General features: G+C 40.6%; 1 protein-coding gene across 8 annotated transcripts in view; it reads right to left on the reverse strand.

Annotated features, from left to right (window-relative positions):
* The window catches only part of DNM3 (dynamin 3), a 166,702-nt gene that overhangs the window by 54,904 nt on the left and 90,886 nt on the right, over positions 1-20,912 (reverse strand). For all 8 annotated transcript variants that reach the window (XR_007376979.1, XR_007376978.1, XM_048944525.1 and 5 more), the window contains one exon: positions 9,097-9,206. Coding sequence is in view for 6 of the 8 variants with exons in the window: in XM_048944525.1 (XP_048800482.1) it covers positions 9,097-9,206 (110 nt within the window). In the remaining 2 variants the exon portion in view is untranslated. The remainder of the gene's footprint in view (positions 1-9,096; positions 9,207-20,912) is intronic.

The following is a 20,912-nucleotide window of genomic DNA, read 5'->3' on the forward strand; positions in this document are numbered from 1 at the left end:
GATTTCACCTTCATGCTTCTGGAATACACCTGAAGATGTACTGCTGACTCAAACCAAGGACAGCCTCAGGCACCTCTGCCAGGCAGGGCAGCATGCCTGCATTTCCCTCCTAGGACAACCAGACAGTGCACAAAGAGGCAGAGAGGCACTAACAGGTCACATCCCACAGCTTGGACACAGCCACTGGCAGAAGGAATGATTGAAAGCTCTACTTATCTTTTATTGATTAGAAATTTGAAATCAAACCATTTACTTCTTTGGCTCCAAATGCACTTTTTCTGCCTTAATGCAAAGAATGGCCTGGACAACCTATTCAGATTCCGTTACCTTGAAGTGATGATAAAACACTTGAATCTTAACTGATCTGTGGAACTCTGAGTCAAGATTTACAGAATAAAAGACTGAATGAAAACAAACAAAAAAAGATCAATACGAAATCACTAAAGAAAAAGTGTCTTAATTTATTGTTAGGAGAAACGTCTACTGAGATAAGTTTTTTGGCTGAGATAACTAAGCAGCTATAAGGAAAAGGAAGGAAAATGAAGAGAAAGGGAAGCTAAAATGGTAACAGGATAGCCTCAGAAGACTAAAAATAACAATAGAATACATAAAGACTGTAAAATATAGTGATAGGGAAGTTCCAAAAATACTTATCTGCAAGAGCAAAACAACATGACACCAGCTTATGAAAACATTTTTTCAGGATTGTCATGACATATATTAAACTTCTTGGCATTTTGTGACTTGCTACAGCAAGCATAGCTGTGTGAGAGGGAATTTTAGCTGAGTGCTTTGAACAGATGGGAGCTGGCAGTCCTGCACTCCCTGTCATCATATGAAGAGCCTTCCTAGGCATAGGGACACCTGATGAGCAAGATTCTGGGTGCCTCTTAGCCCTCTGAGGCCTCTCACTGCAATATCTGAGTGCTCCATGACCAGTACAGAAGAACACAGGTTTCTGCTTCACAGAGTAAATGAGGAGCTAAAGGGCACACAAAGCTTGCCTCAGTGCGGGTAAATGGACAGTGCCTCCCAAAACAGCCTCCTTGCCCTAAGACTTCTTTGTCTTTCTCTTCCAGAAAGGCTGACAGGCACAGGAGCATTTCAAAGGAAAAAAAAAAGCCAAAGCAACTCCTGAAGAGAGCTTGTCCTTTTACTAGCAGAATCTTACCAACAAAACCCATACCATTAACATGTTTTACTCATTAGGAATCCACTGGCATCTCATGGAAAGCTGTAAAAACATTCTTGAAAACAATTCAAATTTTCTGTTTTGTTCTCTCTTCTACTTTTAAAAATTGCTAAAGATAATGGCACAGAAACAGTTACTACTCAATCCTTACCTACTTGTTCCATATGGAATACAATGAGATCATGCTCTCATTGTCATCTCCATAGCAGCTACATACTTTAAAGAGTGATATAATACAGGATACCAAGAAGAAAAAAGGAACTCTCAAAAATACAAGTTTTGTTGATATTCAGGCAACTTTAAGGGACTGTAGAAACAAACAGATGCAATACAATAAATGTGAATATGCCTAGCAGTAAAATTTGCATGCCACATTTCCCTTGGACATTTAACATTTTTTAAGTTTGAGCACTCAAACAAGGGAGCTGTGTGCAAAGCTGCATGCATGTACCACATCTAACTATACTGCTTCCTTCTGCAGAGTTCATAACTAAATATCCTGCGTAGTACTTGAAAATAGATCCCAAGAGGGAAAAATATAAAAGATTACAATTTATTATCTGCAGGTTTTGTCACACTCCAAATACATATACCTCAGGATGTGCATTGCAGACAAATCAAAGCACTGCTTCTGGTGATGAGCAGCCAATTGGACTAAAGGTGCCCAAACCAAACGCAGTGCTCCAAGTAAGGCTGCACGGTGGCCTTAACCCCTTTAGCTCCTCCCACTGCAGAAGAGTCCTAGCAAGAAAAGGCAGTAATGGATTAAGAGATCTGAAAGCATTCCATAGGAAACAGAGTAGTGGCAGGAAGGCTGGAAAGTGAGTCCAGTGGCGAGTTACTGAGATTCCTGTCCCACCAGTCCTAGCCTAGGCTTGTCAGCACTGCTCAGGGAGGGTTCCATTGCCTATGCAATAGCAGAGCTATAGGAACCAGGCCCAACAGTGGAATAATAGAGGGCTGAAAATCACAAAGAACTTTCTGGATACCTGCTGTAGTGGAGGCAATACCAAGAGTTCCACAGCAGCTGCGCACCGACACTGCTTGCTATCGGAACAAGTGCTATATCTCAAGACATGTAGCAGTTCTTGCAACTCCTTAACACCAAGATAAGGTTAAATATTTATCTCCAACAAGCTTGGAAAGATGTTAAAGGTAACCAGTCTATACACATTACAAATCCTGTTGATATGCATGCATATAAATAAATGCATATCCACACACTAACTGTATGCACAGACAGCTTTCAGACTGAGTTGGATCTGGAACATTTCAGTAGACAAAGCTGTACTGTATGTGCAGGTGTTGGGTTTTTTTGCTTTTTCTTTCTTTTTTTTTTTTTTTGAGAGAGAGAGCGAGAAAATATAAACCAAGATTAAATGCAAAAGCATTTGTTCTTCCCCCTAAACCTCCCTATTGATTTATAGTAGGAGACAGAACAGGAATTAGAGAATGAGAATATTACTGAAATTTTAGGATTGTGCCTATAGGACAATTTATCTCTAATCCTGCAAAGAACACAAAGCACACATTACTTAAACAGTGACACTGAAGCAAGTGGAACTACTCATAGGCTGACAGGTCAAGGACTGTCCTCCTTTACAGGGATTTGAAACACCTGAAATGACTGTTGGTGAATTTCTCATCTTTTTAGGAGGATGCAAGCAAAATTTAAAATCAACACAAAATCTGGAACCAAATGCAAACTGTCCCAATTTTATTTCACAATAAATGCAAAAGAATGAATTCTGAGGTATCTTTGATTGAAAATGAGCTTCATACTTAGTGACTTAAAATAAGGAGAAAATAACAGAATCCAGATACACCAAACACGCATGCACAACAAAGATAACCTCGAATAAAACTCCACAGATATCCTTTGCTTATTCAATCTGCAGCTCCACTGGCTATATTCTGCTTCTTTGACCTACTCTTAGTTTGCCATTTTAAACACTTGCAATTCCACAACGTCTGGTTTGACTATATGCACGATTTTTCTTATAAGAAAGCTCTACTAAAGGCTCTGTAAATCATATATTTTAAAGAAACTGACCATCTGCTATGAGTTAACTGCAATGACTAACATTTTCTATCAAGGCATGCCATTTCAGATCAGTACAATGTGAACGTTAATTAAAATTAATTACACATGTCTCTGAAGACATTTTTCTTAATATCCAGAAAAGCCAAAGAGACAATCTCTGAGACAATGTCGAGAAATAACAGCACTTAAGGATTTTGCCATTAACTCATATAAGTGATCTCCCAGAAGTATAGGGATGTCTTCAAGTTTACACACCCAAATACAGACACAAATGAACTTAAGGTGAAAATGAATTGAGAGATGCTGATTAGCATATAGCCAATCCTGAACAACCGAGTGTCTCAATTTCTATATGAAAACCAGAAGAGAAATGTAGCCATGAAGGGCAACATCTGTGTGGTAAAAGTAAATGGCACAGAAATACTCCGTAACTCCATAGATAAGAAGGCTCAGTTACTGTTGTGATAGGTGATGAAAGGCTGATTTGGAACCTGCCTTGAGGGCCACACAGATACAAAAGGAGCTCCCAGCTGTCAGAGCCTCACCACGTACCTCTGCTTCCACAGATGTGGCAGTGATGCACTTTCTGGGTCACACTGAGCAAGGAAGGAGAACTTGTCCTGCAAGCTGAGTCCAGTTTACCAGCCATGACTTGGCCGTGCTTACAGCACCTGTCTGTCTGGTAGAAGATCCTACACAATCCTTCAGGGAATTTTCTTGGAGTGTAACTCACATATAAGATACGGGTTTGCCATTCAAGTTTCTTTCCCTGAGAGTTCCTTTTTGCTCCTTAATGCCGGTTTTAGACCACCTATCTCCCATTCTACAATATAAATGTTGTGCAAAGAATTCTTGTCAGTAAAGGCAACAATGAAATATTCCAGAATTATTATTATTATTATTAATGGAATGTAGTTGGGGCACAAAGACTAGCTATTCTTTGAGTTTGTATATTTTCCCCATTCTTAGACACTGTACTCACCAGCAGCTTACAGTTTGTTTACAAATCCCAGCAGCTTTTTTTTTTCTGGGTTACATTTAGATATGTATTTTTTAATTAAATAGATTTTATTTCTTCCTTTTCTAACAGAGAGAGCTGTGAATAGTTTACAGTCCAGTTCTTCCTGAGGCTTAGTTTTCTTAGCAATTCAAAAACAGTAACTAACATACATCTCATCTTAGGCTTTCTCCTTCAGCCTGGCTTCCATCCAACAGCTCCTCTGACCCGGTCTCCTTTCACTAGTTGCCTTTATTTTGGCTGTTTCCCAATTTCCCCTATATATGGATTGCAGTTAACCACTTGTTGCTTGTAAGAAAGAATTCAGTACTTAAGGTTCTAATGCATCTGGAGTCTTAGAGAAGAATTATGCTCCATTCCTTTTTAGAGCAAAACTTAGCCAACAACAGGCACCCAAAATAAAAGGTGTTGTACCTTTCACTTATCAAACATCGCATTCTTCCTTGGGTCCTACAAGGTAACGTCGTTTCCTGGGCACTACAACTCCTGACTGTAAGAGCGTGCTCAGGAGACAACAGCTCTATTTCTAGCCCTGTTGTGTCCCTTCCACATTTTCTTTTGATGACTCTCCCCTTTGCGTTCATCTGTTTCTCAGATTAAGTATTTACTTCTCCAATAAAACCGCCCCAGACGGTCAGCTCTCATGCAGAGCTGTTAGCTCTGTCACACTGCTTCACAATTACTGAGGAGCATTTAAGTCGCAGGAAACTATTCTACTGAAGATAAATAAAACAATGGCTTAATGCTTTGAATTCATTTTCTCACATCCCTCTGCTATACAGAACCATAGAAAGGTGACTGATAAGTGACTACAGATCCTGAAGGGAGGCACAGTTAAAACTATGGTTCTTGTCCCAAACCTCCGTACTTAAAAATGCAAATTGGTAAATTTTTATGAGCAATGCACGAGAATGGGCAAAGGATTTGAACTGAAATCCTAGAAGGAAAGTAAATTTCCCAGGATGGGAAGAATTTGTTTGTTCTTGAACTCTGCCCAAGAGTCTCACGCATCCATCAGTTTTGATGGCGACGGTGAATCTACATGAGCACATTCAGTGACAAAATCTTCTCCATTCTTAGCTCTGCTTCATAAAGTCAATCAGTACTACGTCTACACAACAACTTTGCTAGCACTTCATCTCTTCAAACCAAGAGGGAAAGCCTTATATTGCCTTGTGTTTTCACGAGAATCAAAAGCTGGCTCCAATCCTTGAGCTCCATCCCTCTGGGAATACTGGGCAGAACTCACAAGCAGCACCATGGTTGTATCTCACTGCATAGTGAGGACTAGCCAGAACTCAAGTTCTTCATAACATTTTTTAATAATCACTGTTTTCAGAGCACAATTACACTTACTATCACTCTGCTTTTCATAAGAGCGAGCAGAAGCGCTCGATTTCACATTACATTTGACAGCAAAACTGCATTCATTAGTATTGATATACAGAATGGCTCTTTTCAAATACTTTGAATACACTTGATCTCTTTTCCAGTCTAAAAGACTTGCTAACAGCTTGCTGTGGAGATAGAAGGAAAAGAGAAAAGGATGGTCAACATAAAATAGCAGTCTCTTTCTTGAGAGCCTGAGACACACACTGCTCGATCCTGCAACCCCGCTTCAGTTGCTTGCACATAGATTTGCATAGACAGACACTGCCCCAAACGATCCAGGAGTCAAAGGACGCTTTCTCTGATGTACTTGGCTCTTAGTGCTGCTAAGGTAAGTAAACTAGAGAAGCCCATCTACAAAGGTCTTCAATGACCTCTATAAATTAAGTGCGCGCACTCAAAAACTTTGAATAAATCATTAAGTTTGCTGAAAAGCGTAACTGTAACCCCCCCACAACCCTGTTACTTAAGCAACACTCTATTTCACACCAAGAGTTTCCTTTTTTAAAAAAAAAGCTATATATTTTTTTAACTTTTAATTAGAAAGTAACGAGAAAAGAATTTAATTATTTCACAATGCTGGCTTTTCATAGCTGCACAATTATGTACATTTCATGAGAATTTATCTTCACTGTGAAATCAATCGTCACAGTCTCCATTTACTATACATTACCAAGTCACATTTGATTCCTGTCAGAGAACTGTTGACTTCTGCAGTAAATCAAAATGACAAATACTGTTAAGTTTCCTTCTGCCTCTATCCCCTCAACTCCTAACTCAAGATGGTTTTTCCTGCTACGCAGTGAAATGAGCATTTTCCTGGTAACTGTATTTCAGAACTGGAAAGGTTTTCATAAATGGAAAAAATGCAATGCATAATCCAGGAAACTATTGAAATGTACAGTATCAGAAACATATGGCTGTAGCAAAATACCTATGCAATGAGGGGCTGGGAATGAAAATGAGAACAAGCTGATTAAAATTCTTCTCCTAAACAGATATTCCTTGAAAATTAAAATATTTTAGTAGGACATTCAAAAAACTCACAAAATCAAGGGAAAAAAAAAAAACACCCCGCAGATTATGGAAAAAGGAGATTTGGAATAATCTCCATGCTATCGTCAGTCGCTCTGGAGCAGATGATTTTGCCTTTGTTCTTTAATGATCCACATCTTAAACAGTAAAATGTTTCCATAACAAGAGCCCTCAGTGGGCAAACTCAGAAAACTGATTTCTTTCCCAATTACAAGGTTTTAGAAAGAAAGTAGAAACTAAGCTAATCATTACATTAATTTTGACAAAGCAAGCAATATTTGGTGCCCTCTATACTCAGGAAGCAGATCAACGTAGTAGCATAAAATAAAACAACAGAAAGACTCCTCATTTCAACAGATTTTTACCATTTTTTTGTTTCACTTTCCCCAGGAAACTGGGAAGGGAACATGGGCCCCAGCTGAGTGCTGGATCGCTTTGCTCAACTTGCAGTATCCCTACTTCTGCTGAAACAATCTATGAATTTAGGAGACACTGCAAAGCAAACTGATACTCAACTTGTTTTGACTGATTTGTGCCAGAAGGCAAATTTTTGGAAATATGAAAAAAAATCAGTTGCTTCACAATAACAGAGGGGCTGCTGTTGTAATTAGAATTCAATAAACGTTTCTTCAAGAACAAGTTCTGCCTCCTTTTAAGTTGGAGGAGTGTCTTTGTAAACAGCCACTCCCAAGACAGTTATTCTGTGGTCTTATCATCATGCTGTCACGTCTCAACATGCCCATACAGACACACGGGTGTTTTTAGAGCAGCCTGCCGATGCTGGAGGCTCTACTCACAGCCCAAATGGGCACGGTTGTCACAGACATGGCAAGCATTTTAGACATCTGACTTTGAGATCTTTGCTGTCTGGTGTGCGTGAAGATCCAGTGAAAATGCAAATGTGCAAATAATGCTCAAATAAATCCCAAAATTGCCAAAGGAAATGCATGCTTACCTTGGATTTTCAGTGATTGATATTTAAGATGATGAAAGCATTCAAATGTTAGTCAAGCAAAGGAGAAACAATGAGGCTAAACTTAACAGATTTCTCATGGAAGGCTGACATCAACCCACCATGACAGCCATCCTTCCTGACGAAAGTATGTGCAGTGATGGGACAATGGACAAATCACACAGCTACAGTAGAAAATCATAATTACATTAACTTCCAGCATCTGAAGAGAAAAGATGAAAAGTTTTGCAAAGTTTTTTCTGTGCTCCAGAAATGCTTGCTGAGAATAAGATTTCAGAGACATACTTTCAAAGGACATCTCTTGGCAAACAATGTCCACATGTGGGCTAGCTGAGATGTCAGCAAATGTAGGCAAAGCCTCCTTGGGGCAGTTCAGAGTGAGACTCACATTGCGTCCTCATGTTTCTGGAGCCAGCAGAAACTTGACAGCCCAGAAATCCTGTGCTTTGCTTTGCTTTGCAGGAGGGAGGGACACTTCTAGCTTCTGAAAGAACTATTTCTAGCCAGTTCAGGAGCAACAACAGCTGGCTCTGCAGGGAGCCACATCCAGCCCTCATCATCTTGAACATCTGATTGAATTGCCTAGCTTTAGTGGCTGGGGGGGGGGGTGGATGTGAAGAGACTCAGCAGAAAAGAAGAAAACAATGGCACTGATGAATACTACCGCTAAAAGACATTCTACTTATTTTCCTGAAGAAGAAACTACAGAACTTGCATTTCATCGGCTGCAGTGCAATTCCAGTGATCTAACTGCAAATGCAGTAATAAATCAGTAAATAAATTAACAAAAATGCAGGTCATTTATATGCCTTTAAGTTTTCTCATGTTTCATGTGGCTTAGTTGTGCAGTTATCTGAATTGGCTCTGCCCCCTCGGTGGGCTTCTTCAGAGTGACCAATCCCTCAAATCAGAGGACAGAGTCTGAAAGAAAAGTCTGAGGCAAAACACTACAAAGCAAAGATTCCAGTGAATTGAGAATGCAGAGGATTTGTTCTCCATTCAGCTGTATTTAAACCCAAACAAACAATAAAACGATGCTCAAGAATACAGACAAGCAAGTTTTTCCACTGGAGAAAGTGGAAAGCAATGACGCGTTGGTGATTTACACCAGTTGAATCTGGTCACAAGGTACAGAAGTCATGAATGTTTTGGTAAGCCTAGGAGACTGCCAAACAAAACAAAAATAGGATCAGGAGATGATTATTCAGCCATGCAGAAAAACTAAATGACGAATCACGGAGCATTTCACCCCATGAGTGGCCAGGAGAACGGACACTAACCTTTCAACCCATCATTATGCAACAGCAAAAAAGCAGATGAATCAAGAGTATCAACATTTTGTTCACTCAACACAGTGGAAATAGCAGAACTGCACTCCCAGTTATTAAAATGCTCAGTCAGATACACCTTTATGCAATTATCTGCAGAAAAGCACATTCTCTTACCTCTGCTCTGTGTTAAACAATGCAAAGATATGTTTGCTAGACATGAAGCTCTTTTCAACATCACGCACTTTCAAGTTGTCCAGAGGAAGCATGTACTTCTTCTCTTTTTCCTAGGAAAAAACAGATCAAAACAACACTGTGTAAGAAGACTCAAAGAAGTCTGACACCAACATGCTCTGATCAGTCAGCGGTATCTTCAGTACTTTTATTGTAAGAGTATATCTAAAATCAAAATGGCTTGTTATCTTTCACAGATATAACTGCAAGAGAAATGAAATGTCAGTTCCAGTTGTTTTTCTCTGATCCTATTGAAATGTTTCCTAACAAAACCAAAGTAATCCACCAGAAATAAATAAGCATCTACATTTATTCTTCTCCCTTCCTCTGAATTCTAAGAAGACACAGATTTGACTAAAAGGAATCTAATCAATACGGAACACTCCTACCGTGTCTGTGCAGCGACTGGAGTAAGCTGTGATATAAAATTAATCTATTTGGAAGTACTATTATCAGATTTTTTTGGCTGGCATTTGATGCTTCCTGGATAAAATTTCTTTCCACTAGTCAAGCATATAAAATCACAGAAAATCAAATACATACATTGCAGATAAACAAAACTGGACTCCACTCTAACCAGCTCAGTGTCCATACAACAGACATTATCTACTCTCTCTTGCTGTTGTGAACTATTCTCTTATTTATTCTCTCATGTATCGCACTCTCATTAGCAGCACAGTCTCATTTACAGCACAGTTGGTACAATTTCTAGGTTGTAAGTTTCTGGCTTCTAGTCACTCTAAATTAAGGACTAGTAACACTGACAAGCTAATTTATGATGTCTGAACAAAAAAGCCCTAAGATTGTGAACCATTCCTGTTGTGTTTAGCTTCGTTGAAGTCCTGCTACTGATAGAGAAACGAGGGCAGAACTCTGTTCTTCTCTGCTAATACAGTTCATGCTAAGTAGATGTCATTTAAAGACATCTTGCAAAACAAGAGGGGCATCACCTGCATCAGAGCATTTATGCCCTGAAACTTGTGCAGTGAATACCAGATGATCTTCTCCTGAACTTGGCTATTCAACAACCCTACGGAAGAAGTTCAGTTAATAACCAAAGGAAGAAAGCTGAGGATTCCTTTACAGTTCCCTGCCTGGCATCACAAACTAAGACAGTCTGAAAATGACCATCATTAGAACTAACTGTGAAATCTTGTACCCATTGCACTTGCTGAAGAGGACTGAACAGGACACTGCTTGGTAAGAAACATTCATGTGGTTTGTTGTGCCATGAAACAGAGTAAAAGGACCAAATTCAGCTCGCAATTGTTTTTAATTTGTACAAATTCCCTAGTCATTTCCATAAGAAATACACAAAAGTAACTTCCATGCAAAGAACTGGAAGAAGTTCTAGCTGTTCTGCAATGTGTGTGCTGGGAGGGCAGAAGCAATAACACTTGGCTAAGCTTCAGCAGATTGCAAAACTAAACTGGATGGGAATGTATCTACAAGTGAAACTGTAAAAATATTATAGTTATGTGTCCAGCAATGGCTCACTTTCCTAGACAGCTTTATAACAGGCCTCAGTAGAGGAAAAATGCATATTTCAAAGGCCCTTCTGGTAAAGCTTGGCTACTACTGTTTTGTCAAATCCAGAGTGGAAGTATTACATAAAAGTTATCTGATGCATTTTCAAACTGTCTAGATCAGCCATCTTAGAAAGTGTACCCAGCTAAATATGTAAAGGGCACATATAGCATTTTCTACACTCTCCCATCTAATGAGTATTCTAATGAAAGACCCTGTAGGTCTGTCAGTCTAAGCTACTTATCAGAGGTAACCTGTGAATTAAAGATAAATTATAGCTTTCAATTGAAACCTGGACTAAATTGTAACATAAGGGGTGAGGTGCTGGAACTGGCTGCCCAGAGAGGCTGTGGATGCCCTGACCCTGGAGGGGCTCAAGGCCAGGCTGGATGGGGCCCTAGGTAATCTGATTGGATTGGAACTGGATGATCCTTGAGGTCACTTCCAACCCAAACTGTTCTATGATTCTGTGAATCATTTATGATTCCATTACCAGAAATGTGAATGCTTCAGATGAAGAGCTTGTTTAGACAGACGCTATTTACTGATAAACCAAGCAACAGATGAGTAAAAATAGCACCCGATGAAAAAACTACACCAAGATTCTGATTGTCTATTCAGAAGTAGGAAAGTTTTATAAATGTTTGGTGCCAAACTGAGAGAAAGTGTTTGTTCTGTAGCCACCAGGAAAAAGGAAATGCCTATTGAAGGCTAAGAAGTGGTTGGTATTTATTTACATGGCCTTCTACCCACATGCTGAGACAGAGCAGTTTCCAAGAAAGGGAAATCATAGGGTGCCTGCGCCTGGAATTCTAACAGAGACAGCATGTCACACATGAGAGATCAGACCTAAATGTTGCCTAATTCCAGGAGAGAAGTATTACTGCAATATTCAGGCATGGCAGCAAAACGCAAAGCTTTTTTTTTTTCCTAAACAAGAAGAAATATATCCGTATAAGACTGTGTGTGAGCTAATTTAACATAAGATGAATATAACAACATTTCAGCCTCAGCTCAGTTAATACTGTATTACAGCAGGGCAAAAAGTCTCCAGCCAGGACTGTATCTGTGCATGTTTCTCGTCTTGAGAAGCTGACAGCACAGAAAATAGGGAATGTATGAAGCCTGGGAGGAATGGGGCTAGGCACACTTCTACAAGTGACGACATGCACATAGCTGTGGGTCCAGTTTGTCCCCTCAGCATTTGTTCTTCTTTATTTATAGATTTTTATTTTTACAATGGGGCAGAGAACTTAAGCATGACATGAGGGGAAAAATGAAGTGTAACATGAAGGGAAAAACCAGCACATGCTGATCTCATATACAGACTTTGCTTCTCTTTTTCCTATACAGTGTAGAGGAGCAGAGGGAAAAAGTGGGAGGCAGCACAGCGCATTCCTGTCTCTCTGACATAAAAGAAATGCCCATAATGCACCTTAGAAAAACAAACCAACCTGCAAGCCTGCAAGGCCTTCCGACCCTTGAGACCATGTTTCACCACCCGTGGGCATAAGTAGCACTCATGTCCTTAATGGACTGGTTCTCTCCTGCACTCCGACAGGCAAATAGGCTGCCAGGAACTGACAGCATGATGTAAATATGCCATATTACAACTGGCCCTTCCTTCTCCAGTGTTTAAATGTACTAAAAATAAATACTGCTGAAGTCCAAGATGGCACAAGGGATTGAAAAAATACAAAAGCAGCTCCCCTCCCCCAGCAACGTTTCAGCCAGTACTTCCCATCTAATGAACTTCATTTTCTTTTCAGCCAGAGGCAGAAATGATGTAAAACTACATTCCCCCTCATCTCTGCTTTTGCAGCTTTGTAGGTTCTGTCAGACCAGCAGAAGAAACCTTGGATGCAATTTCATCTAAGTGGCTTTTTCAAAGAGATTGTTTACTTCTTCATCTTCGAGTTATCAAAGTGGATTCTCATTTCTCACTTCAGGATGGTTACTGTACAACAACATGCAGGACAAACTGCACTCCCTGTTTTACATCCTGAGGAACAGAAGCAGAATTCACAGGACAAGTTACATACACGATGCTCAGGTTGTGAGATACATTTTAGTCTGAACGTTGGCCTAACACCTTCAGTTATGTCACTGGGAATTAAGCCAGTTTGCTGACCCCTTAATGCTTTTTGGAATACCAGTGACACCAAGACCTGTCTACACTACCTGGGAGGACTGCAAGTCCAATGAAATCAGACTCTCAAGTGGAAGTGCAGACAACACTGGCAAAGCCTGATGAGAGCTATTTTACAGCAAGGTTTATTCTGTACGTTTTGTCCTGAAAGCACAGCTCTCTAGAATTATTACTGCAATTGCACACTGATAGCAAGTACAAGGTATCCATGAAAAACCACTGTCAAAACTGTTATGCATTATGAGGCAAAACAGTGACTTACACTCATAAACTGAGGAAGGACAGATATGAATGAAGGTCTGTGAGCAGCCGACAAAAAGGCCAACACTTGTATTTCTGAAGCAGGTTTCCCCACCAGCACGGCACTGCTCTCTGCATTAAGTTCACCATCAGCACCTCATGCCTAATGCTAACCTGACCTCGTGATCACCGTCTTTAGGAGCAGCTGGTGATGGCAGGCCATGATTAAGGCATCCTTCAAGCAGGGTGCTAATGCAGTTCACCTGAACACCAAGGCCAAGCAACCATTCGGCAAAGCAGTTAAGCAGCAGAGGCACAAAATAACAGCTAAACGATGTTCTAGAGCACTGTACTCTTGGTTAGCTGGATCATTACCCCAGCTTTGCAGACAGGAACAAGCACAAGAAGTGGTGGCTTATGAACCTGCTGTACCAGGGTGATTTGTATTAGAGAAAGAATACGAACAAAAAAGTGTGAGGAAATGCTGGTGAAGTGTGCTGAAAATACACCCCCATATCTCTTGAAAAGGCACAGACTTATTTACATCTATGGGAGATGCATGCATTGCCAATGCAGAATAGAGCACTCTGAGGGATTTGATAAAAACGCAGACTAAAAGTTTCAAAGCAACTTTCAAAGAATTTAAATCTATTTCCAGGAGTTACCCGTAATCTAACTATATCCAAAAGCATTTTACTGTCCTTTTATTTCAGCTTATTTTTCTCAGTTTAGAAAGCCACAATGCATCTTCACAACAGTCTTTGCTTGATCACACTTGGCTTTAAAGCATGCTCTGAAAAAATGAAGCATAAGATGCTTGCAAATTACTCCAAACCCTTGTAGAATAACGAGGCAAATAATTTTGTTACAGACAACTCATTGGAATTCAAGCCTGGGTACAGCTGTAGGAAACATAACTGAAGTGTCTACGAAACAAAGAAGGAACTGCTTTAACAGAAGAGCAATGCATCCATAAGCATTCTACCGCTGTCACAAATAGCATAGCAAAAGAATACTTAGTGAATTGCAGATGACAAAACCGTGTTCCCTCTACCTATGCACTCCTCCCTGCAGCCTTCCACCACCAGCCCCTACATGGCCTTAGCTATTGATGATAAAGCACTGACATCAAGAACTTCTCCAAGATTTTCTGTCCTTTGACCACTGAAACCAGATCAGTTTTAACCACCATGCAGATCATCTTTTCCAAGAAAGAACCACATACTTAACAGCATTTTTGACACAGACAGCTGACTTCTGTTGAATAAAAGGATGTGTTTTTTTTTTAATTTCCTGTTGCAGTTGCTGAGAGTTTGCCACCATAGATCCTAATTCTTCAATGATGTCAGTCGCCCAGGCATCAAGAAGCACTATCATATATATACAAATGATTCCCTAAGTGCTCAAGCAAAAGTTTTCAGGCAAAAAATAAAAAACAGCTTGAGTATCTCCTCCCTTCCCACCCTCCCTCCCCCTAACCCCCCAGTCTCCTCTGCAGGCAGGCAGGCAGGCAGACTGTTCCCCTGCCCGCTCTGCTGGCAGTGTGTGCCTGGGGACTCTCTAACTTTACTACACCATCATGGATGTACCTTATGCAGAAAGCAGTATTGTCACATCTACCTATACTGACAAGGATAACTGAGTATTAGAAAACTTTCACATACAGATATATACGTAATTAAGTATTAACAGTGATGTAGAAGAACCATCATATAACATTTATAAGAACCAACTTGAGGAAAATGCTGGAGAATAAATTGAGAACTCCAGACCGAAAATCTCAAAACAAAAACATGAGTAAGGCTTAGGATGATAACCCAGACTGACAGAAGGAAGAAGCACAGAGCACAGAAAAGCACAAATACCAGATCTTGTGCTTCTTGAGTGTTACAAGACTTTATCCTCTGCCACGTCAGACCTGAAAGCACAGCTCAACAGGGGAGATCTGATGGTAGAATTGTTTGATTTCTGATTTGAGATGTTCTTTTTACATTTTGCATTTGTAATATTTTTAGGCAACCGTGAGCATTCCTGGCACTTCTGATTTTAAGGCAATCTATTCTAAACTCTTCTTTATACATCCCCTTATTTTTCTCAGTCTTTTGGTGCCTTCTCCTACAAGGTGCTATTAAAGAAAATAATAATCAAGTGATTTGTTTCGTATCTGGTGTTCCTTCCGAATTCAGCTATGGTATTACTCCTGATGCTGATGTGCAAGCAGCCCTTAGACTGGTCTTGTCATTCACATCACTGTATGACATTTATTTCCCACAGAGTACTTTTCTCAATAAGAACCTGTATTATATTTTTTTCTGTCACTTTCCTTCTGCTCAAACTCCTTCAGGAATGGAACCATAAGACTTCACAGCTCTGTATTTGAAATACTTCATCCTTTTGAGAAATGGTCACTGCTGCCTTTCTGGGAAGAGTTCACTGTTTGCTACTTCTCAAGGCCTCACAGAATTGCCTGTCAGCTATTCTTTAATAATACATTTGTCACTCTTGTGCTTTACCTTATCTTGCCTATTTTCCCAGTAGCTGCAGAGAGCACAGCAAGATGTAAGTATACAACACAAAGCAAACACCAGATCAAGCGACTGCACCTCCACTTCTCTCTGCCAAATCCTCTCAAAAGTTACTAATTTGAACCAATAACACCAGGAGACATTTGAATGAATGGTGTTCAAGAGTATATGAAACCTTTGTGAAACTCTTATCAGCAGAGGATCACAATCTCTTGACCCAGATGAGGCACAGATAGTGAGCCAGTTTCTGGGTGATAAGAATTGCTGGGTGATCCTGCATGCTCTGTCTCCTCCAGCCCTTTTCCTACCAACCTGAGCTCACCTGCAGGGTGAGTACCTTGCTGTCCTCAGGGATCATAAGCCCCAGCCCAGGCTGCAGTGCAGCAAGACACTGAAAGCCTTCTCCTGCAGCCCAGCCAGACTACTAGCATAGTGCAACCATCCTCCCAGCAGCCTAATTCCCAGCTCTAGAGCTCTTCTCTTCTGCCATTCTTCTCATCCCTCCCCTTGTCTCTTATGGCAGGTAACTGCATCCCTTTGTATTGATGCAGACCTTAAACAGCTGGATCAAAAATAAAAATTCCAGTTATTTCATTGGTACTCCCTGTGCCTTTCCACAATCACTGCATCCAGCACAAGTATAACAGTTTTGGGAATATGGAACAACTTCAACATGATTCAAGATTGCTGCTCTTCAGAAGAAGTGTTTGTTATCACAGGTGGAAGGTCTTTTACTGGTCTGTGCTGGGTGATGTGCTCTGAGTAAAAGGATCAATCCAAGAAAGCTCCTGATGAAGAGGAAATCTCTGTTTAGCTCCTATTAGTTAGAATCTTGAAAGGTCATTTTGAATTTGGGAAATCTTGTCTGGGAAAGAAGCCAGCTCTGCTCTGAAGTGGTGCTGGCATTTAAAATTGAGAGGAAGCCCCGACTGATGAACCAGTTAACAGTCTGGAAAAATTCTGCTTGGATGTGTCTAGTGACTGCTCAGAAGGGGGGTGGGGAAGACTATTCTGACCTTTCTATCCCTTGTAATGAAGCCTGCTTATGACAGCTTGTTTTTCTCTACTGGTGCTCAAGATTGTATTTTTCTCTCCTCATCTACTGCAGACCATCCATCAATCACAGTGCTTTGGGGGAGCAATAGCACAGGCTGGAGGCATTGCTGCAGCATGGCAGAGGGCACAGTGACAAGGACGTACCAGTGACTGACTGTGAGATCTGACTTTTCTGTTGAGTAAGGCTTTCCATTCATACAGTTTAAAGTTTTGCTAGCATGTGTGTACATACATATACGCCTTTTCTTCTTTACAGAATAAACATAATTCTTGAAAGCTGTTCTCATTAAAAAGATGTGATGTTCATATGTCAGTTTTGAAGAGTGACCATCTAAGTGGAGTAACCTCTCCAGGTCCAATGATCTCTTGCACTAGGAATATGAAGTTAACACTTAAGAAACCCCAAACAACAACAAAAGTCCATCTGCATTTTCAGCTTCTTTAGCCCCCTCAGGTTGCACATGAAGAGAGCCCTTCAAGCCTCCTGAAATTCTCTCTGGGTATATGAAGAAGATATACCTTTGCTATAGTACCCTTTTTTTCCACTGGGATTTCATTTGTTAAAACTGCTTCTGGCTTTTGAATGCATTTCAGTTTCTTTAAAATGAATCCAATTGAAGCTCTGGCTCAGGAGGCCAACATATACTTTCCTCAGGTACCAGCTGAAATATCCAAGACAAAGACAGCTTCCAGATCCTTTGCACGCACATAGGCACACAGGCATTTGTGCACACATACGTGAAAAGAATTCCTATCAAACAATAAATATTCAATAACTTAATTATGTAAAAAAATAGTAAAAATAATTAAGCAGGATTTTCCTGAGGCAACGCATCTGTCTCCGCTGGACTCCTGAAGATGCAACAAAATACACACACATGCAAATGAGCTCATGGCATTTGTGCTGCCCTGCTTGCTTGTTATCACTAAAAGCTTTCAGACAGTAATCAATTTCCCTGCGGTGGAGATTACTGCAAAATGCATTAAGAAGTTCACGCCTGTGGCAATGGTCACTGAAAATATTTTGGAAAGTATCCCAGAAGTATAAGACTTTTTCCAGACATCCGAGAGAAACTCTGGTATGACAGAGCTTCTGGTGTCAAGCCTTCTCCCCCACCGCTCCTCCTTCTTCTTCTTTCTCCTCCCCCTCCACCTTTTTTTTTATTCTCTCTTTTATAGCAGCATTTTCAGAAGCTACATTTCAGCTTCTCTCTCCCTTTTTCATTCTTTTTTATTATTATTTTTAAATAAAGCAAACCAAGATACTTGGGTCATGGAAAACTAACTTCTGAGACACAATTGTCTGAAGATATCTCCTGCTTTGCTCCATGCAAAATGCACAAGTGCACACTGGCTTCTTAATTTCATCAAAGAAGTCACTGAATGATAACAAAAGAGTGAGGAAACCACATTCTTATTCCTCTGTTACAACACTTATTTTATTTGATTTTTTAACTGGCTCTGGGACTATTTCTATATTAGATACACAAAGGAAAGGAATACATCATATTTTAGAATTTAAAAAAAAGATATCCCAAAATAATTATGTTGATGTGCAAGAAAATCTCTGTCCTTTTAAATTACTGTCTGTTAGACTGAAGCCTCTTCAAAAAAAGTCGTCAGGAAACTAACCCAGACAGAAATTCTCTTGAAGTGCAGAGCCAAATTGTTCCTCAAACTGACCTTAAGTTGTCTTTGACTGTAACTGTCCACAGACAGAGTTCTCAACATCATCTGGCCCAGCAGGAACTTGAACGCGAGAGGGGACTGCAGACTTTCCCATAGCAAACACCGAACAATAGCTGAACTCTGAGAAAGGAACCTGACACACACAGGCATGGGAACATGAAAAAAAGGTTGGTAGAGCATCCAAGATGTTGTGAAAATATCACATTTGACCAATTAAGAGCTAGAGGAGAGCAGCAGAGGAAACAACATCAAAGCATTCCTTAAAGTTACTGTCATTAAAAAAAAACAAACAGCAAAAACACACAACTGGAAGGTTGTGGAAGGCATTATGTCAGAGCCCACTACCAGGATGTATGAAGGCATTATGTCAGAGCCCACTACCAGGGTGTATGCAAGTACACAAGAGCTGGGCACACAGTGATGGTTTTGAAACTGCAGATTCCATACATTAAAAGCTAATGTCCCAGAGCTGCTCACCTACAACAAAGTCCTTCCTGATAACACACGTTGTTTTCATACATGGGAAAGTGTGTACAGTGAAGGCAACAACACGCTGCTAGCTGTTTTGATTGTGCTCAGAACACAGAGAACAGGACCTGTTCCACTATCACCATAAGGGAAAGTATGTGGAGCGTTCAGCGTACCTGAGTAACACAACTGACAAGTAAGCACAACTCCTACAGCAATGGCTGCACACTCCCTTTAAATACCGTGGCAGATGGTGAATTGAGACAGAACTCAGCAGGAGGTACCAAGCCTGGAAATGCCTACAGCAGCACCTCTGGAAGGAAGGAGGCTTCCTCCAGCAGAAATAGCCATAACTGCTCAGCTGTCATCGCTGCCCTTCTGTGTGACTGCAGAACACATTTATTGACAGATCGTCTTTGTCAATTCCATACGTGCTCACCTTTGTGCCCTTGCTGAAACAGAGTGACAAGATAATATCTGAACACCAGATTTGAGAGCTGTCAAATACTTGGCACTGAAAGCAGTTCCCTGGAGGCTCAGCTATGCAGTCCTGAGCAGACAATACTTGTGTCCAGTAACAGACTGTCCAAAGCTGTACTTTGCAGCCAGGCAGAACAGCATGCATAGCTAAGAAGCAGGCTAAGAAACATAGAAACTTTAACTTGAAGTAAATTGTCAGCCCTGTGGTATTAATTTCACTTCATTGGAGGCGACAGCTTGAGGTTTCTGTTGTAAGAGGCTGAAGGAGCACCGCTATAACCAAGGGATGAGAGTGGGAGGGCTGACACTGCACAGGGCGAGAGGCTCCCCAGGAAGGTGGGCTGCTGAGGAGGCAACCTGTGACACTTCTGGCTGCCAGATTCATTTCCACCAGAGCAGCCACAAAAGCTCGGTCAACCAGAGACTTTGTCATCACTGCTGCAAGCAACACTGTGCATCTCAGTGTCTCAGCAGCTGGGAGAAGGAGGAATTTCCCTTGCTTCTGGATGGTTCACAACGTCTTTACTAACTGCCAGATTAACACTCTTGCAGTTGCATCTTTTTACCATCTCAAAATGACACCGTTCTCTATCATTAAAATTAGTTTTAATTGTTTTTCTACTTTTTTTCAGGATTGAATTCCTATAGCCAAGCATTACTCTGAATCATATCAAACACCATTTGCTTAGGGAGGAGAAAAGAATATTCCATGGTGCAGACTAGAAGTTGCGTTGAGATGTAAACACCTGCATCCACTTAATCATCTCTGTTAGGATACTGGCAGCTCGACTCCCCAAGAACACCATTAATGAGCAAAATAATTTTAAGGACTATCATCATCACATTAAAAATGTGCAACTTGCAGCTTGGGTAGATATTGTTGTATTGATGTTAACAAAACAGATTCTAAAAACTCAATAAAGAATAGGTCAGCTTTTGCACCAGCAGAGCTGCCTATGGGTGCTCAACGCCAGCTGTCTCAAAGAGCCTACGAAACATGCAGTGTCTTCAAGAGTCCCCAGCAGCTTCAGAACAACAATAATTAAGGTCAGTGCAAGAGTAGTGACTTCACTGCAAACACAGAAATACAGTTAAAACGGTGTGCTGGAAGCTGACACAAGTCGACAAGAACAATGAATTTCCACAGTCCACGGTTGCATTACAGATGAGATAGATAATGTCTCTGCTTTTCTAGAAGAAGGAGAATTATTTATTTGGAAAGACAGCACTTTCTCGAGAATGTAGGTCTTCATCAGTGCTGGGAGACAATGGTGTAAATCATCAATACCCTGGCCTTAAACTTGCAGGACACAATTGTATTTGTAAACAAACACTCCGAAGCACATCACTAATTCTGCATCACACTGACATGCAGCGCTGAATTCCCAGACAGTCAGTCAAAGTTCCGGGCAGGAAACCAAATTCCATGATTTTCTTTCTTTAAACACCATGTCAAAACACTCCGATTGCTTGTTCCTTGTGCTTTGAAAGATATACTCCATTACTCCTTAATGTCGTAAGCTTTTTACAGACACTGCAACCAACAAGGAACTGCTGCTGGAAAAAAATACATTACAGCTCTTTTTTAACACTGACATACTGAAACTGTTTCAACATGAAAGAGG

The sequence above is a fragment of the Lagopus muta genome, chromosome 5, assembly GCF_023343835.1.
Source record: "Lagopus muta isolate bLagMut1 chromosome 5, bLagMut1 primary, whole genome shotgun sequence".
Lineage (NCBI taxonomy): Eukaryota > Metazoa > Chordata > Aves > Galliformes > Phasianidae > Lagopus > Lagopus muta.